General features: G+C 47.6%; 1 protein-coding gene across 1 annotated transcript; it reads right to left on the bottom strand.

Moving 5' to 3' along the window:
• Positions 1 to 2,385: 2,385 nt before the first annotated feature.
• Positions 2,386 to 4,476, bottom strand: VRTN (vertebrae development associated). Its single transcript, XM_077122269.1, has one exon. The coding sequence runs from the start codon at positions 4,474 to 4,476 to the stop codon at positions 2,386 to 2,388; it is 2,091 nt and encodes a 696-aa protein (XP_076978384.1).
• Between the last annotated feature and the right edge of the window lie 11,344 nt (positions 4,477 to 15,820).

Below are 15,820 nucleotides of genomic sequence, written 5' to 3'. Positions count from 1 at the left end.
AAGGCCGAGCATAGGCGGTCAATGGTAGGAACCAGAGAGGTAAGTAGAGGCCAGGTTCAGGTGGGTGTTATGCAGCTTGCATTTTGTGCTAACAGCAGTGGGAAATCCAGCAATGAGTCAAATCGGGTTTTACTAAGATCATTCTGGTCTTTGCCAGGATAGAACTGGACAGTTGAAGTTGAATATCCATTTGAAAACCAGTCTAGTATCAGAAACTCAACCCCATCAGATAAAAGCAAGGAAGGGATGGTGGCCCCATTTCATTCATTCCTCACTAGCTCTGCCAAGTACGAACCTACCTGCTAGAAATCCAGTGGTGTGAGCACATCAGAAAGAACCCTGCCAACGTGAAGCTTATGTTCTAATGAAAGCACAGGGAGGGGGGCAGGCAGTAATTAAATAAGGAAATTTGATGGTAATAAGCACCATGTGGAGAATTAAAAAAGGCTGATGTGATAGTGGCCCTTGGAGATCTAAATGGTGAGGAAACTGCCATGAGAAGACAACAGAAGTCATCCTAGACCAAAGGAACAAACACTAAGTCCCTTAGAGTGGGAGCAGGTCTAAGACCAGAGGCAGTGGTGCGGCTGGAGTTCAGAGGGGGGTGGGGACAAGGGTGGGAGAAGAGGCTGGGGGAAGAGGCAGGGTCAGATGATGAATTCTGTAAGGCAGAGCAAGAAATTCTAAGAGTCAAGGAAAGCCACTGAAGCGCTTCAGAAAGCAAAGAGGCAGAATCGGATGTCTCTGGCAGCTCTATGGAGAATGGATTGTGTGGGGACAAGAGAAAAGGGACAGGCAGTAGGCAGTGATAGGGGAAAGGCAGCTGTGATGTGGTCCAGGAGTGATGGTGGCAGCAGAGAGGAGGTAAGGAACCTGGATATATTTTGGAGTCAGAGCCAACAGACCTTGTTGATGGACTGAACATGGGGGAGAAAAAGAGGGGTATCAAGGACTCCCCAGCACTTCAAAGATGACAACAGTTACTGCAGGAAACCTAGACAGAAAGGGCCAAAGGGAATCTTCCCTAATGATGGCTCAATCCAACAAGCAAAGGCCAGAGTTTACAGCTCAGCCCCACAAGAGGAGGAGCATGCCACCTAACCACTCTGAGGGTCAGTCTCATCGGTGGCAGGGACAAAGCCTGCCTGAGAGCATCGCAAGGGTTAAATAGAATGCATGCAGGTACACACTGGACCTTCAGTGCTGGCCTAGCCGCTGAGCATTTAAGAGTCCCAAATTTCTCTGGTTGATGGGAGGGGTCTGTCCAGGCAGCTGCAGCCCCACCCCAGCTGGAGGAGCTGCCCAGGCCACTTCTAGACTTAATTCTAGAGTCCCCAGCATATCTCCCTCTGACCTGGTTATTTCCCATCAAGACAGAAATGGTCACTTTCCATTTTTCTTAAACCAAAAGGTCAGGTGGAATGGGCAGTCACATCTTGGCAAAACAAACACCAGAGACCAAGGGCTGTGGGCACCACGTCACTTTATTTCTTTGGTTTTCCAACTTTACTCTCAGACGAGGCAAATTCGGTCTCCTGCCCCTCCTGATGATCGGCTGGGAGGCTCTGAGACTCAGCAGAAAGGCAGAGGTCCCTGAGTTCCAGGACTGGCAGAGGACAAAAGGGTGGGGCCATTGTTGATGGACCAGGCACCAGCAAGCAAAGACTCGAGGTCCTTTTCTCCCAAACAGGATCTGCACCTTACCCCGCCAGCCTCCCCACTGAGCCACATTCCCTGCCAGGGGGCAGGCCAGCCCCTCGACAGTCTGACCCTTGTCTGACTCTTGGCCTTCCCTAAAAGGTCACCCATGGTTCTCCCTATACATTCCTGCTTCTGCTCAGGCTGGCCTGGCACCCTCTTCACTGGGGAAGCCCAGCAGGAATCCCTGGCCTGCTCCACATTCAATTGTAATGTCCCTTTGGAAAATATCTTTGCTGACCCCGAAAATGAACTGAGGACACCTATTTTGCCCAATGGAACAGATGGTCATGTTCGGATATTCCATTTGTCCCCAGGAAAAGCAGCTTCAGCTAACCAACCCTCCCGCCCCCTACCCCCACCCATGCAGCTTCCAACAGCAGCAAGGGGGCCCAGACAACCCAGTTAAGTCAAAACAAAAAATTAAAACCGAAACACAATAAAAATTAAAATGGCAATCAACTGAAGAGGACCTCTTTGGTCCCGGAGCTTTCTGCAAGAGACCAGGTGACTCATGTCTGGCTTTTCCCTACCCTGGAGACAAGAAACACAAACGCTACCTGGACCGAGGGCAGGCCACATGGTAGCTGGAGCAAAGGGCATCCTGGCCAGGCCAGAGGGTAACCCAGCTCCCTGACCCTGTCCACCCTGGTCTCCTTTCCTCCCAGCCCCTGCGTGCCTCCTCCATCAGCCGTCCACCAGGGTGAGGCCGTCGTAGAGGGCCCGCTTCCACATGTAGTAGGTGGAGCGTGCAGTGAAGGGGAACAGGGCGCTGAACTCCTTGTAGGAGGGGAAGCTCTTGGACTGGAAGCGCTTTTGCAAGAACAGCTTGGCCTGGGCCTTGAACTTTGCGGTGGCGATCATGTCCATCACCAGCACCTGGCCATCCCTGCTGCCTGCTGCCGCCGCAGCCACAGGGTAGCTGGCCAGGGACCCACTGGAGGAACAGCCCTGGGCCGAGTCCTCTTCTCGCAGGGCCCCCTCCCTGACTGGCCCTCCCTGGGCCTCCAAGGAAGCCTCTCCTGGAAACGCCCCCTCGGGTGGGGCCATCACCCCCGTGACATTCCTGCCAGCCTCCTTCTCCGGCTTCCCCTCCGCCTCCAGCACCCCTTTGCCCAAGGCGGGGGCCTCTGGTGGGAGTCTGGGCCAGCTTCGGGCAAGACTCTTCCATACCCAAAAGGCGGAAGGTGACAGGGTCGGGTAGCGGAGGCGGAAGCGGCAGAAGGGGAGGTGCCCGCTCAGCACCTTCTTGCGGGCAGCCCGGCGCAGACGCCTCTGCCAGCGGGACAGGGGCATCCTCCCGGGTGGGGGCTCCTGGGGGTTGGGTGACTCCCCACCCCTCGCCTTCCCTGTCTCCTCTCTGGCCTCACCCTTCCAGGGGAGGACGGCCTCTCTCCCAGCAGACGCTGGTTTGGGAGCCCCATCTGCCGAGAGGGCTGGTGCGGGCTTGAAGCCGGGGTTCCTTCGGAGGGCCTTTCGGCGCCAGTTGTAGTAGGTGGACCTGGAGATGCCGGGGAACCTGCGTTTGAAGCAGCGGTAGGGGACCAGCGTGTTCAGGGAGATGCAGTGCTCCAGGTACGTCTTGGCCCGCTGCATTAAGACCACTCCAGGGCTTGCAGCCAGCGGGGGGCACCCCAGCCCCCTGGCAACCCGCTCTTCCGGTGGCTTCTCCACGGTCGCCAGGGCCTCCCGGGGGCTCAGGACCTGGCAGGCGCCCGAGCCAAGCAGCTCGTGCTTCCAGGCATAGTAGGTGGAACGGGAGATCTCGGGGAACCGCTGGAGGAACTGCTGCAGCGGCACGACACCCCCGCGGTGGAAGCTGTCCTGCAGGAAGTGCTTGGCCGAGAAGCGGGTGGCCACCTTCTGCCGGTGCTCCTGGGACTGCCGCCGCCAGCGGTAGAAGGTGCTCTTGGTGACGCTGTAGCGCTCACAGAGGTGAGAGTAGCTGAGGCCCGGCTGGCGGTTGAGCAGCTCCAGAGTCTTGGCCGGCGGTGGCAGCGCGCGGGGAGCCGGCGCCACGCTGGTGGCAACTTCGGCCTCCACTTCCTCCAGTCCCACCACGGGGGCAAAGTACTGGTGGCGGAAGAGGTGGTTGGTGAGGGGCTGGCCGGCCCACATGATGTGCAGCGTGGAGGGCGTGTGGTCACAGCGGCGGGGCCGGATGACGCGGTTAAAGTACGGCCGGATCTTGAGGTTGCGCATGGGGTAGACCGAGTAGATGTTGCGCTGCAGGACCGAGGCGAGAGCGTACAAGTGCCAGACGTTGGAGAAGCTGCTAGGGAAGCAGGTGGCCTTAACGTCGGCGTCGAAGATGGCCTCCAGCGTGGCGGACGGCAGGCTGGTCATCTCGGGGGACTCCTCCGAGCACAGGGAGTAGCGCACGGCCTGCAGCATCACCTTGGAGTCGATCATGCCTTGCAGGTAGTAGTGTCGGTGCAGCAGCATCTCCACCGCCGTGCGGGCCCGCAGCTCCAGGCTGAGCCCCACGTCGCCCCACAGCAGCATGCTGGCTGCCTCGAACAGCAGGCTGCCCTCGCCCTTGCACACGAGTGGCAGCATGTTCCGTGGAGCATCCTCGGGGTACAGGCTCAGGGCCACTGAGTCCACCTCCAGCACCTGGGGGCCCGGGCCCCCCTCCCGGCAGCTGGGGAGGGTGAAGGAAGACAGGACCTGCTTGGCCTCCATGGCCACGTGGACGAGACCCTCCTGGCCCTCGGACTCCACCGCTTCCTGCAGATCCTGCAGCACCTGCTGCACCAGCTGGTCCCGAGAAGTCATCCTGCCAGGGTCAAAGGGCAGAGGTCAGGATGAAGGTACCCCAGTGACACCCAGCAGCGGTGGCCCTGTCCATTCCTGTACCTTCTCCCCAGAGGCAATGTCCACCTTCTCCCATTCCCCCACAGCAGATTCTAACTAATATTCTCCTCATATCTGTTCAATTGCTCAACAGCACCATGGACAAGTGTTATCTCTGGAGTCTGGCCTTCAATCTGGCTATGACAATTGCTGGGTCAACCTGGGCAAGTTACGTAATCTCTCCATGCTTCTGGACTCTAATCTGCAAAATAGAGATGGTAATGAAAGTATCTACCACTGAGTTGCTATGGGCATAAATGTGATAATGAAAATAAAAGATGGAGAGAAATGTTGTATTAGCACTTACATACTATATAGTGCAGCTGTAACAGTTGTACCTCTGTACCTACTAAAGGCTTTAGACAAAATTGGCCTGCCTTTCCCTAGAAGAACGATTCTCAAAGTATGGCCCACAGGGCGGTGCGACGGAGGCTCAGTGGCAGAGTTCTCACCTGCCATGCTGCAGACTGGGTTCATTTCCCGGTGCCTGCTTGTGTTTAAAAAAAAAAAAAAGTATGGTCCACAGACCCCTGGGTCTGTAAGCTAAACTATTTTTATGATAACACTAATATACACCAAGACAATAAGGTAAGATATTATTTGTCTTTTTTCACTGTAGTGGCATTTGGGTAAAACCTGGTACCTTAGTATAAAGAGTCAGTAGTATCAAACTGTATGAGGAGCTGTATTTTTCCCCACCACTTACTCAGTTAAAAAAAAATCTAGTTTCACTTCAAGTCCCTGATGAAGCAATGAAGACTACAAATCTTATTAAACTGTGACTCTTATGTACAATCTTTGCACTATTTAGTGACAGAACAGGGAGGACTCATAAAGCATTTCTGCACACCAAAACATATTCATATTCATGGAATATCATTTTACTTGAAAGAGACTGACAGATACTGGTCATTTAGACACGGGAATATTTGATAGACATTTTCTTAAAAATGAATGAGATTAGCCTGTCACTTCAAGGAAAAAACAGGTAGTATTTTCTACCAATGATAAATTAATTTAAATGAAACTAACTAGAAAACCTGTATCCATCACAATGAACTTGGAGTTTCCCAATACATACTTTTCTGATGAGACCCAGTGGTGGGAATTACAAACGTCATTTTTTATGCTATACTATAGATTGGTCAGCATTTGGAAGATCCACACAACTCAATGAACCAATATTTTCCACATAACCAGTATTTGATGTTATAAAGTCAAGCACAAGTAAAAGATCCATTTAAAGTACAAGATAGAGCAATAGATTTTAATATAACAGGGTGTAAAAAGTTCAGTGATACGGTTTCAAGATTCTACATTTTACCTAAGCTTTGCAAAACTACCACTTGTTGAATTTTTTTTTTTTTTCCTCACGGGCAGACACCTGGAATCGAACCCTGGTCTCCAGCATGGCAGGTGAGAACTCTGCCTGCTAAGCCACCGTGGCCTGCCCCACTTGTTGAATTTTGATATAGTATCAAAGAATACCACTGAAAAGCCAACCAAAATGATTTTTCTTTTTGCACCTACAAATTGATGAAGTGGAATCTTCTTCATGTACTCCAACCAAAATTATGTAACGTAACAGAGTGAATATAGAAACAGATATGAGAATCTATCTTCCATTACCAGGTATTAAAGAGATTTGAGAAAATGAGGAACAATGTACTCTTCTTACTATATGTTTTTTGTCCTGGAAAGTTGTCTGTGGGTTTTTTGTTTTTTTTTCTTCATTAAAACTGTTATTTATGTTACTGTCTAACAGGTTTATTGCTATTTTAAAATAAATTAATATTTCTTAATTTCTCAATTCTAATTTCAAATACAATATATATTGATAGCTATAACCTATGTAAAGAAAAGTTCTTTGGGTCCCCACTTTTCAGGCCATATACAGATCATGAGATGAAGAAGTCCGAAAACTGCTCCCCTAGAACAAAGAAAGTCTTTTCAAGCAGATGACAAACAAGCTCAGCACCAATCTCATCATAGTAAGATGATGGGCATTTTCTATTTGCTATGCACTGCCCTAAGAGTTTTTCACTTATTTCTGACAGCAACACTTTATCCCCAATTTACAGGTGAGGCAACTGAGGCTGGACTAACTTACTTCAAGGTTATGCAAGTAAGCAGTGGAGCCAATAGTTGAAACCAGATGCTCTTTAGGGCCTGTGATTCATCTCCTGCCTCAATTGTCAGCCAGCTTTTCAACACAAACTGGTCATCCCAATCCCTAGTACATTTTTTAGTGCTGAGTTGCAAAGTCTTATTCCTTTATGGACACTATTTTAAATTAGAAAGGAAACCATTATCCTTTTGATTTCTTAGATCTTTGTTCTCACAGTCTGATAAATTGCTCAAGATTAGCCTTAGGTTTAAAAACTGTGTATTTAGGTGGAGATATCTGTCAGCTCATCAAACTGTACATTTAAAAGGGATGTGTTTCTCGCCATGGTGGCTCAGCAGGCAGAGTTCTAGCCTGCCATGCCGGAGCTCTGGGTTCGATTCCCAGTACCTGCTCATGGAGACAAAAAAAAAAAAAAAAAAGGGATGTGTTTGTTCAATATAGATTGTGGTTCAAAAAGTTAAAAAAAAAATTTTAAGCACTGATGGAACACCACCATAATTTTACTTGATAATCACAAAAATAAAACTTTAAAAGTTGGTAACCAGAATTACCTCTCAACAAAACTTCTATGCTATAGTTTTTGTGGGGTTTTTTATTTGTCTATCATGACAAATCTGGTATAGCCTCTAACCAGATCTCCCCTTGTATTGTCTTATTTGACCCAGGAATTGGGCTTTCAGTCTGTTAAATGGATATGCATTTTATATTTCCTTTTTAAAAAACGATTAGTTTTCTTTAAACTCAGGAGATAACTTCACCATGTTAGTCCTTATAAAAAAAGCACTTCTCACACACTAAGTTTACTTTTCAGAAGCCTAAAACCTTCAGAGGATTCCTAGGCCAGAAGTTACCAGCCTCCCCAAGAACATCAACCAGTTCCATCCCCCTATCCCATATTGTCAACACCCCTTTTCAACATGAAAAAAGTTAGAATAGGCAGAACCCAAATATCCCTAAAGATTAAGAGAAGGATCAAAGGAGGAGGAGTTATAATAGAGAAGATAGGATTTAACAAATGAGTATGACTGCTGAATCAATATATTGATATTTCTTTTAGTCTCCAGTATCTTGGAGCAGCTAGAAGGAAAACCCTGAAATTTTGGAATTGTAAATCACATCAAACTCTGAAATCTGCTCTATAACTACTTGTTAAAATGTACTTTGAAACTTTTGTGTTTATATTTCACAATAAAAATGTAAAAAAAAAAGAGCACGTCTCTTATGCAATAAAAATTGAGTCCTAAAAAAACAAACTGTATACAGATGAGCTTTTTTTCAATTTTGGCAGATAGTCATCCCAACAAAAAAGATGCTGTTGTTTTTTGTTTTTCTTGCACGCTGTCACTGGTTAAACGCTATTATACAGCTGCATGTAAATGAGTACTCAGCTAGATATGTTGCAAACAAAATTATGAAAACAGCCACCATTTACTGACTACTTACTGTGTGCATTTAACTTAGGTAATTCAACCGAAGTCTCAGCAAAAGAAAGAGGGAAAGAATAATTTAAATCGTGTGGGTGATTCTTCCTGTGCTTTCACCCAGTGAGCTGATTTCCTGAGCAAAGCTGGACTTTCCTTCGATTGGGTTCTAGCTTCTGTGGGCTTTTCATGGGGTGGACATTTGAGGGCAGGCTTTTCAGAGGTAATTTTGCTTTTCTGTGGATCTCACCTTCCCTCTGCGTGAACCACAACTCCATCACACCTGCACCATGGCAAAGACCCCTGTTCCCAAGTCATACCCAGGCAAACGGAAGCTCAGGGGATGCAAGTAACTTTCCCAAGACTGCACAACTACTAAAACCAATAAAACCTAAGCAGTCTGTCTCTGGAGGCCCCCTCTCCTAACCACTGTAATTCCACCCCCCAGAATACATCACCCAATGTGCTCATCATCAAAAGTAACTGGAAACACATGGATGTTTGGAGCTGTGAAACAAACCCAGGGATTCGACAGATAAGGAAATGGAGGCCCGGAGAGGTAAGGTTGACTTGCCTGAATTCATGCAGCAGTGACAGCGATATCCAGACACCTTCCAACACAATGTCCAGATTTACGCTTCCTCATGCACAAACCCCACCCCTCCCTACCCGCCCCACCCTACCTATTCTTCCCTGTTCCTGTTCCACCCTGCTCCACCGTATCTCATTCCTTCCTTTTCCCCCAGAGGTAAGGGACGTGGATAGGTAACATGCCACTTTTGGCTTCCCCCGAAACTTGCTAACAAAAAAAATAGATTCTCTCCACAAGACTCTATGCTCCACCCCGCCCCCGGGTCAGTGGGGAAAGGAGCAGGGGCCGCAGGAGCAGGCCAAGCATTCTTAAGTAGACAATTGGTGATGGGGTTCAGGTGTAACACAGTCTTTTGGGCAATGGCTCCCTTCCTGCAATGCAAAGCAGACACGGTGGTTGCCAGGTGTGTGCAGAGAACGAGATAAGACAGCGAAACTATAGGCTTTGCCCAGCCAGCCTCTCCTGGCCTGCACGACTCTTGGAAGGGACATGAAAAGGCACAAAACTGAGGAAGCAAGGCCCTCAAGGATTACACAGACACCCAGACGACTCTAGTGTCACCGTTCAGGGGTGTGTGCTTGAGACCGTTGGGGAAAGTGGGGAAAGATGGACGGCCTGAGGGCATCCAAACGCACCCAGCCTAGCTGAGCACAGAAAGGGCCCTGGAGTCAAGGCGCGAATGAATGGATGGACACAGACAACTCTGCAGAAGATGCAAAGCCCCACGTTCCCCAGGGCCACCTTCCCTCTTCCCTCAGTCACCTCATTTCAAGCAGGTAGTGTCTCAGAACCCAGGCCTGGGCTCTGTCCCTGAGTTTTAAGAGGGGTGAGCCAGGGCTCAAAGCGAGACAAGGGAAGGATGGGCTGCTATGGCTCAGAGCCATGCCTTTGGCCTCTAGAACAAACTCCTTCCCTGCCAGCCTCATCTTCTGCTCCGTGTAGCTCTCCAAGGACCTTGTGTCTCTCCCAGGTCCTCCCTTTCCCCCCATCCCTCCCAGAGCAGGCTCTGTGACCTGTACACTTAACCAGGCCCAATGAGCACGCGGCCACATGGTCTCAGCCCTCGGCAGGGCCGTGGGGTTTGATATTCTCCTGGACGGGTCTCTCACCTGGGTGGCTCCACGCCTCCGGGGCCTGCCTCCTGCTCCCTCAGTCAGCCGGCCCGGCTGCCCAGGCTGTGTCCCGCTGGGCCCAAAGGAGCGCCAGCCATCTTGGCTCCCTCCCTAGGGGCCTGGTGGCCTAGTTGGGCTCAGGCAGCCACCAGGGCTGACTGGCGGCAACTAGCTATCTCCCAAGGACCCTCCCGCCACCAAGGGCACCCAGCATAGGCCTGAGGCCACCGAATCAACCCTGCAGCCTGGAGTTGCCAAGTTCAGCTGCTATACTGGACCACGTGCCTGAGGGGTAAGAGGGGGTGGGGAGTGAGGCCTGCGAGAGGAAGCCGCAGGGAACTAGTCGTCCCTTGGGGTGCCAGGAGGCTAGTGGCTGGCCTGGGGCAGCTGAGACGGGGAACCCAATCCGGGAAACTCAGAGAGTTTGGGGAGTGGCCGAGGCCAGACCATTGTGTAGGTTGGGGAGGGGAGAGAGGTCGGCGGGCAGGGGTGGGGGTGGGGATGGGATGGAGGTGGGGGTGGGGAGAAAGACAACTTGAAACAATGCCTCGCCTCCCTTCCCCACACTTACTCCCACCCACGCTCAGAGCATCTTCTCGGAGTGTTCCTTGGCCCGGGCCCCTCACTGTCCCCAGGCTGCCCCTCACTCCCCTGGGGCCCCCAAGCTGGAAGAGCACCCGTCCTTCCCTACCGAGACTGGGGGCTTCCCCAGTTTTACTGACCTCGAGGGTGGCCCAGAGCCCTGGGGGCGTCCACTTCTCTCTCCACCTTCCAGCCTTGGACATTTAAATCACCCTGCGGGGAAAGGCCTTCCCGGGCAGCGTCCCCAGCTGAGTTGACTCTCCCTCCAGAATTGGTTTCATATCTGTAGTGGACCATTGAGCCTGGACCATCTACAGCCAACTGGCCAGTGGGGAAGCAGCTTAAGCCACTCCCCCCCAGGAAATCGCCCACCCTCAAGTGCTCTGGTCCCAAGATGAAAGAAGTGCAAATTCGGGGGTCACTTCCAATGGTAAAGTGATAGCAGCTATTGTCTCATCCACTTTATCCAGCTGGGGGTGTTAAAGCGCCCTGGCCAAGCTCTGAAACAGACCCCAAACTGCCCTGGGGAAACTTGAAAGAAAGTTGAAAGATTTCCAAAGAGTTTGTGGGGTGGGGGGGGAGGGGAAGGGAGGAGAAGAGAAGGTTTACATAGAAAGGCCCAAAGGAAGAAGGTCTGTGGCCCGGCCGACCGAGGGTGGAGGGTGGGAGGGTGCCGAGAGCAAAGCTGGAGCTCAGAAGCTGGCCTTGGGTGGTTGGTCAGAGGGAGAACTTGGGGCCCTCTGAGGTAGCTCCCCCAGCCCTGTCCCTGCAGGACCAGGAGAACCAGGGAGACTGGAAAACCACTCACCGTCCCCGATCTTCGTGCAGCCCCCACCCCCTTCCAGAAAGACCCCATTTTCTCCAAAGGCCGCCACCCCCACCATTCTCTGAGCATTCCCCAGGCTTGGGACTCAACACCTCTCATTCCCAGCGCACACCTGGGTCAGAGCTGCATCTGTCAGGGGCCGGGATGGGGGACCTATCCCAGGGCACCTAACTCTCTGAGCCCCACAGGAAGGTGGGGCATGCGGTTCTCGGGACTTCGGTCCCTCCCCGCGGCTCACCTCAGCCTAGGGGCCTCAGGGAATCCCTGGAGGAACCAGTCCTATCCGCCCGTCTAGTTCTTGCTGGTGGGGGAGGTGGCTGCGGCCGGGATTGCAGCCTTGGGTGGTAGCTTCTCCCCAGGGGCTTTCCTGCCTGGCGTTAACCCTTTGGAGGGCTGTAATGCTCTCCCTGGCTTCCAGTTCCACTCCCTCTCTTCCTTACCTTGCCCCTGGCAACCACTATAAATTACTCTCCAGGATGGATTATCCCCCGACTCCACTATTATCATTTTCTCCTTTCCCAATCTTGAGCTCTACGCTTATCACCCAAGTCAAAAATCCTTTATCAAACGCCCATTCCCAGGAGCACTGGAGAAGGCTGCCAGACTCAAGTCCAGTCCCTGCACCATAATCACGCAGCCCCACCCAGCAGGATGGCAGGGCCCCGAGGCAGTGCTTTAGACAGTCTCCTGGACTTGGATTTGAATGCCAGCCCTGCCCCTTACTAGAGCGTGGCCTTGAGAAAATTGTCTGGACCTTCCCAGCCTTGTCTCTTGGTTACTCGGGGTTGTTGCCGAGATCCAGTGAGAAGAAAAATGGAAAGCACTGAGAACTATGCTTGACACAAAAGAAGTTTATTCCAGTTCTTGGCCCCTCCCACCAGTGAATTTGAAATTATTTCTTTGTTCTCAATTTAAATGCAGTATTTAAAAAGTTTTGAAGAATACTGGTTATCTCGTAGGTCATGGAATTCTGAGGTACGTTTTCTTTCTACATTCTCGCTGTTTGACATTTTAAAAGGAGTTTGCATTACTTGTTACCATTGTAAAAAGCAATAAAGTAAGATAGTTTAAAGTTCTTTAAAAGGCTAATGGAATCTTTTCAAGTATTTTTAAAAAACTAACTAGTGGGGAAAAAATGTCTGTTGGTGCGTCTATTACAAAAGTAGGAGTATTTATAGAATAATGGGGATGATTTTAAAAGAGTAGAGGGAATGAAATTTTACCTATAATCTCAGTATCTGAAGAGCAATTGTGAACATCTCCATATATTTCTTCCTGAGCTAGTTTTTTTCTTAGATGTACACAAGTTAAGCTTTATCTTTATAAAAGATTCAAATAGTATAGCAATAAAAAAGTGAGAGTGAATTGAGCAAGACTTCCCTGTCCTGCCCCAGCCCATTCCCCTGGCCTTCCCTATCTGCCAGCTCTTTTTTATCTGTGCATTTTTCTGTATGTATTGTAAATGCTTAGGGTTTTTCTTTTTTAGTTCTCGATGAATATTTTGGTACTCTGTTAAACATTTTTGACTAAAAAAATATATTATTCAAAATACCCGTCCATTTTGATTTAAAATTTAGAAGTTACAGAAGGATTCAGGATTCAAATTCCAGCTCTGTTCTCTGGCTACCCTTTCCCTCCCCAAAAGCAGCCAATATTATTTCTAGGGTGTCCTTCCAGAAGCATTTTAAGCAAATGTCTGTGTATGTATTTATCTGTATTACTCTGTTCCTTTCTTTAAAACACACGTGGTGGTATACTAATCACTCATGTACCTTGCTCTTCTCCCTTTTTTTTTTTATTTTTTAATTTTCTTTACATGGGCAGGCACTGGGAATCAAACCCGGTTCCTCAAGCATGGCAGGCAAGCACTCTTACCTGCTGAGCCACCAAGGCCTGCCCTCTCCCTTCTCTTATTCAAAGCTCCCCACTGTACAATACAAATGTAATGCAAGCCACACATATACTTTTACATTTTCTAGAAGTCACGTTAAAGAAAGTTAAAAGTAACAGGTGAGCATCAACTAGTTTCTTCCCCCTACCCCATATAATTGACAACCCCTTCCAACATGAAAAAGTTAGAACAGCCATAGCCCAAATAACCCCTACTAAAGAGTGGGATAGAAAGAGTAAAGGTGATGATGGAGTTATACAGAGAGGGTAGGGTTTAACAAATGAGTATGAGTGCTGAATCATTATACTGATATTTCTTTTAACCTCCAGTACCTTAGAGTAGCTAGGGATAAAAACCTAAAACTATAGAATTATATAACCCATACCAAACTCTGAAATCTGTTCTACAATTAATTGTTGCCATGTACTTTGAAATTCATTGCTTTTGTGTATATATGTCATTTAAAGAGAAGGAGGAGTACAACAGAGAAGATAGGATTTAACGAATGAGTATGACTGCTGAAACAATATATTGATATTTCTTTTGGTCTCCAGTGTCTTGGAGCAGCTAGAAAGAAAAACAAAAAATCGTGGAACGGTAACCCATACCAAACTTCAAAATCTGTTCTATAACTTCTTGCCAAAATGTATTTGGAAATGTATTGCTTTTTTATAGAGAGATTATATTTTACAATAAAAAAATTTTAAAAATTAAAAAAAGGAACGGGTGAAATTGATTTTAATAAATTTATTTGAACCCATATGTCTAAAATAATATTTTAACAGGTAATCAATATAAAAATTAATGAGATATTTTACATTAAGTCTCCAAAATCCAGTGTGTGCTTTATACTTCTTACACATCTCCATTCAGGCTAACCACATTTCAAGGGCTCACCAGCCCCATGTGGCTGGTGGCTTTTGTTTAGCCAACTCCATTTTATGAATGACCATAGTGTATTGCCCCAGTCCTCTGTTGAATATGAAGGTTACTTCCATCTTTTGGTACTTAATGCTACGAGTGACCTTGTACATACATAACCCTGCACATGGATAACTTACCTTCAAAGTGGATTTGTAGTAGTAATTTGTATAGATTTTTGTCAATTTTCTATCCTTTGGCATTATGCCAGTTTATCTCCCCAAAAGCAAGAGTGTGGTGGCCCAAATATAGATTTTATTTTTGTCAATATAAAAGGTGCAAAATTAGTCCCTCAAATAATTGGTTTATGTTTTTGTTTGTTTATTACGTGGAAGACAGTCTTTTACAAATCAAAGAGCAATTTGTGTCTCTTTCCTGTGAATTACCTTGGTCCCTTTTTTATTGAGTTGTGGGTCTTTTTCTTATTGATTTATGAGAACTTCACATATATTAAGACAAGTTAACCTTTGATCTACAATATGAATTATAAATTTTTGTCCCAAGTTCCTGGCTCATTATTGGACTTTGCTTATGGTGCTTTTGATCCTGTAGAAATCTTCTTATTTTTGCATATATTGAACGTATCCATCTTCTTTCATGGATTCCGAATTCGAACACAGATTTAATTTACCTTTATTTATACTGTCCTATGGGATGTCAGAAAATTGAGGCCATAGTTGTAAGGTGTCCAAACACTAAATATCCCAGATTCTCAGCAATATTTAAACCAATCCCTGCAAGTAGAGGTCTTTAGTTAATAGGTACCTTGCTTTGAACAAAATTTAAGTTTAGGAAGCAGATGAATCGGGGTAATCCTTTACTTATAAAGGGATATACAATAGAAAAGCGTCCTTTAAATAAGGAGCTAAATTAAGTAATTAACCGTGTTTACATTTACAGCCTTCCAGGGGTTGTATAAGTGGAAACTCACCTGTAGTTGCATCAGCTATAAAAAGCAAGTCCTGTATTGAGTGAAGTATTTATTGAGCATTGACTGGGGCTTTGGAGTAAAATGGCAGAGTTGAAATTCCAGTTCTGCCCCTGTATGGCATTGAGCAAGTTTCATATCTCTCCCAACCTAATTCCTCACTTATAAAATGATGTTCATAACTCTCTAAGAGGTTGCTGTGAGGATTAAATGAAAAAAGGCTTGTGAAGTTCTCAGCACTGAGCTATTAATAAAACACTCATAAATGGCACTGCTATTGGATTCAGTTGCCTTCCCTGTCACCCTCTTTCTATGAGAGGTATAAAGAATTGAAGAATTCATCCATCTGTCCATTCAATTAATTTATCCACTCAATGACTTATTAAATAATTATATGTTAGTCCACCATTCATTCAATAATTCAGTTATTCGCTCTGTTACTCATTGAACAGATATTTGAGTCTCTGATATGTGCCAGGTTTGGGGCCAGCCCTGAGGGACACAATGGCACTCTGAATCTAAATTCTAGAGTCTTAAGGTGGAGGCTCCGAAGTCTTTTCTTTCATTCTATATACCCAACAGATGCCAGTTGAGTTCACTGTACTCAAAGGTCCCAAATCTAGTGGCAGCTGGTCTTGCTTCTAAAACATCCTACTCTCCTATTTTGCTTCTTTTAGAGCAGCCTCCTTTTCCCATGTCAGTGGCTTTAAATGGTCCCAGCATCTCCCAGACTAACTGAATCAGAAATTCTAGGTAGGGTCCAGCAATCTGCGTGTACGAACAAACCCTACAGGGGATTCTTGTCCTCTAGCAAACTTTGGGAACTACTACACTGAATTCGGGAGCTCCCCAGGGCCTTGGTAGC

The sequence above is a fragment of the Tamandua tetradactyla genome, chromosome 12 (genome assembly GCF_023851605.1).
Source record: "Tamandua tetradactyla isolate mTamTet1 chromosome 12, mTamTet1.pri, whole genome shotgun sequence".
NCBI classification, from domain to species: Eukaryota; Metazoa; Chordata; class Mammalia; order Pilosa; family Myrmecophagidae; genus Tamandua; species Tamandua tetradactyla.
This window is presented reverse-complemented; position numbering and strand designations above follow the sequence as displayed.

Bases quoted from the DNA above. Each gene is read 5' to 3' on its own strand.
- VRTN (XM_077122269.1), bottom strand. From the start codon at position 4,476: ATGACTTCTCGGGACCAGCTGGTGCAGCAGGTGCTGCAGGATCTGCAG.